Source organism: Buceros rhinoceros, unplaced genomic scaffold (genome assembly GCF_000710305.1).
Source record: "Buceros rhinoceros silvestris isolate BGI_N320 unplaced genomic scaffold, ASM71030v1 scaffold39163, whole genome shotgun sequence".
Classification (NCBI taxonomy): domain Eukaryota; kingdom Metazoa; phylum Chordata; class Aves; order Bucerotiformes; family Bucerotidae; genus Buceros; species Buceros rhinoceros.
The window spans coordinates 1,944-4,390 of record NW_010403750.1 but is presented as its reverse complement, the minus strand read 5'-3'; the positions used below and the strand labels follow the sequence as shown (position 1 = coordinate 4,390).

Genomic DNA, 2,447 nt, shown 5'->3' with positions numbered 1-2,447 from the left:
CACAGCTAAACTGAATACAGATCAAGTTTTGTTCACTGAACCACAGGGATGACAAGTCTTTGAACCGCACTCCGAGGCCTAAATGATTACAGTGTAAGATACCAGTAAAACTGTTTATTACATTCTTCATTGTGATGGCTCAGAAAAGATGACAATCCTGTTAGTATTATTACTAGGATCAATTTTCAAAAACCTCTTTGCAGATGTGTTTCACCAGCAGTACCCTGCATTGTCCAGCCCGACTACAAGTAGTGGAACACGACAAATATGCATATATATTGCAAAACACAGTTTTGATTAATTTTCATTTATAAAACACGAGTGTCCGAGCAGATTTATACAGAAATTATATTCACACCCTCAAATTCTATTTCAGACTTTTTTTGAATGCCTGTGTCTATTAAATAAAGATTGTCCTTTGTTTCCAAACAGAGTTCCAGCATAAATCAGTCCTCTATTTAATACTTATTGAGCAAAGGAATCTGTATTCCCACAAGACTTAAAGTGAGAATTAAACTGTTGTAAATATGTGTTGCATAGTTACCTGCATTCCATTTGGCACTTATTTCAATAAGCCAACCATCACTTCACTGATATCCCACAACTTTCTTGCAACCAAATCATCCATAGCTTTGGGTAGGAGTTCCTCCTCTTTGCAGTCCCCAAAATATTTTCCTGACACACCTTCGACATCGGGAGAAGAAGCCAAATAAATAGAAGTCTGGGCTCCTTCCAGAGGTGTTTTGAAGAAAGCCCACGACACCAGGTTGAATAAGGGTTTTGCCAGCAAAGGAATATTCACGTATCTGCCTAGATTTGTTCTGACAATCCCAGGATGAAGTGAATTCACGGTGACTCCTGTTCCTTCTAACCGACGGGCTAGCTCCCTTGCAAATAATATGTTAGCCAGTTTGCTCCGGCTGTAACAAAAGCTTTTGTTGTAACTTATTTCACTGTTCAAGTCTTCAAAGTTGATCTCTCCGTATTTGTAAAGCTTTGAGGATACTACCACAATCCTGCTTGGAGCAGAATGTTTGAGAAGGCCCAGAAGAAGGTTGGTGAGCAAGAAGTGACCCAAGTGGTTTACACCAAACTGCATCTCAAAACCATCCTCTGTCTTCATGTACGGACACTGGAATATCCCTGCATTATTTATCAGAACATCCAGCCTTGGCTCTTCCTTTAAATAGGAAAGAAAAAAAATCATTAAGTTTTATAATTGTCATACAAAACATACTATTATGCTTAATATTTCTCATTGGCCCTGTTAGAAATAATTTCATTCCTAGTCTCTGGATTGTAACCTCCTGATATTCTCTTAAGCATTGTCAAAACAAGTCCATAAGTTGAACTACCACTAAACTAGGTACTTGACTCCAGCAGGATGCAGGTGCATGACGGTAGGTCTGTATCTACAGAAAACACAATCATCTGCTTCTCCAGGAACAGCTTTTTCTAGAGCAATTCAGTGATCATTTACCTTTGTGATGCATTTTGTTTTCCTTCCTAAAGTAGTATGTTCATTGCACTGCCAAAGCAGATTCATTAATTTATGGCAAACCTCAAGCATAGGCAAGAGCCCTCCTTGTGCAAAAGAAATGCAAATACAAAACAAAGAGTTAGTTCCCAGAACTAACCTCACGATGGAAGAAAAAATGTCAGATTGTAAATCCATCATCCCACTGGGGAGATGTAATGAGAAACTCTGCAAAACAATGTTCTCTTGATTTTAAACTCCATCCTATTTTAAAATCTCTACACTTCGTTGTGTTGCTTGATCACAACTATGGAGCACAATTCATTACAGAAAAGAAACAGTGGTGATCCTAAATTGAGCAGGCTACACACAACAATTTGAGTCTAATAGGTGTACTCAAGAACTCAGGCATGTCTACAAGACTGTGGCTTGAAATTTTTGTGACGGGCTCAGCACATGCGATTTGATGGATTGATGGTTTGGTTCAGGTCAGGAGAAAACAAAGATGAAGGTATATTACACTGTACAGAATCAGGAAACCCAATTAATTAACAAAGACAGTGGTATGGATAATTTAAATATTAATATGTAATGCACTTTATGCTTCAGCATCCACTCAAAACCTAAGAGGTCTCCAATTCACCAAAACAATAAACTTTTTTTAAAAAAAAAAGATTAAGGTAAGCTGCCTAAATAAAATCTGAACTCAGCATTTTAACCCACTTCTGACAAAAGATTGTGGAAATATCACAGAAAACTTATGCTTGAATGAATCACAGGCAAAACTTATTTACTTTATAGAAAAAGCAGCATGAGTTCTCTTTGCTCTTAGTTCTTTAAATTCAATGCACAGACTGTAAGGCTGAGGATAAAAATACAGAACCTCAAAATTAATTTTATGCCACTTAACTTTTATTTGACTGCTATTAGCAGCAAAGATACAAAGAAAGAAAACCCTGAATCTGCACTC

The 2,447-nt window shown here is 37.3% G+C and overlaps 1 protein-coding gene across 1 annotated transcript in view; it reads right to left on the bottom strand.

The window, feature by feature from the left end:
* Positions 1-487: 487 nt before the first annotated feature.
* Positions 488-2,447, bottom strand: part of RDH14 (retinol dehydrogenase 14 (all-trans/9-cis/11-cis)) — a gene marked incomplete at its 5' end in the record, with an annotated part of 2,169 nt that continues 209 nt past the window's right edge. The window contains one exon of the mRNA XM_010133125.1: positions 488-1,180. Coding sequence (XP_010131427.1) covers positions 563-1,180 — 618 coding nt within the window. The remainder of the gene's footprint in view (positions 1,181-2,447) is intronic.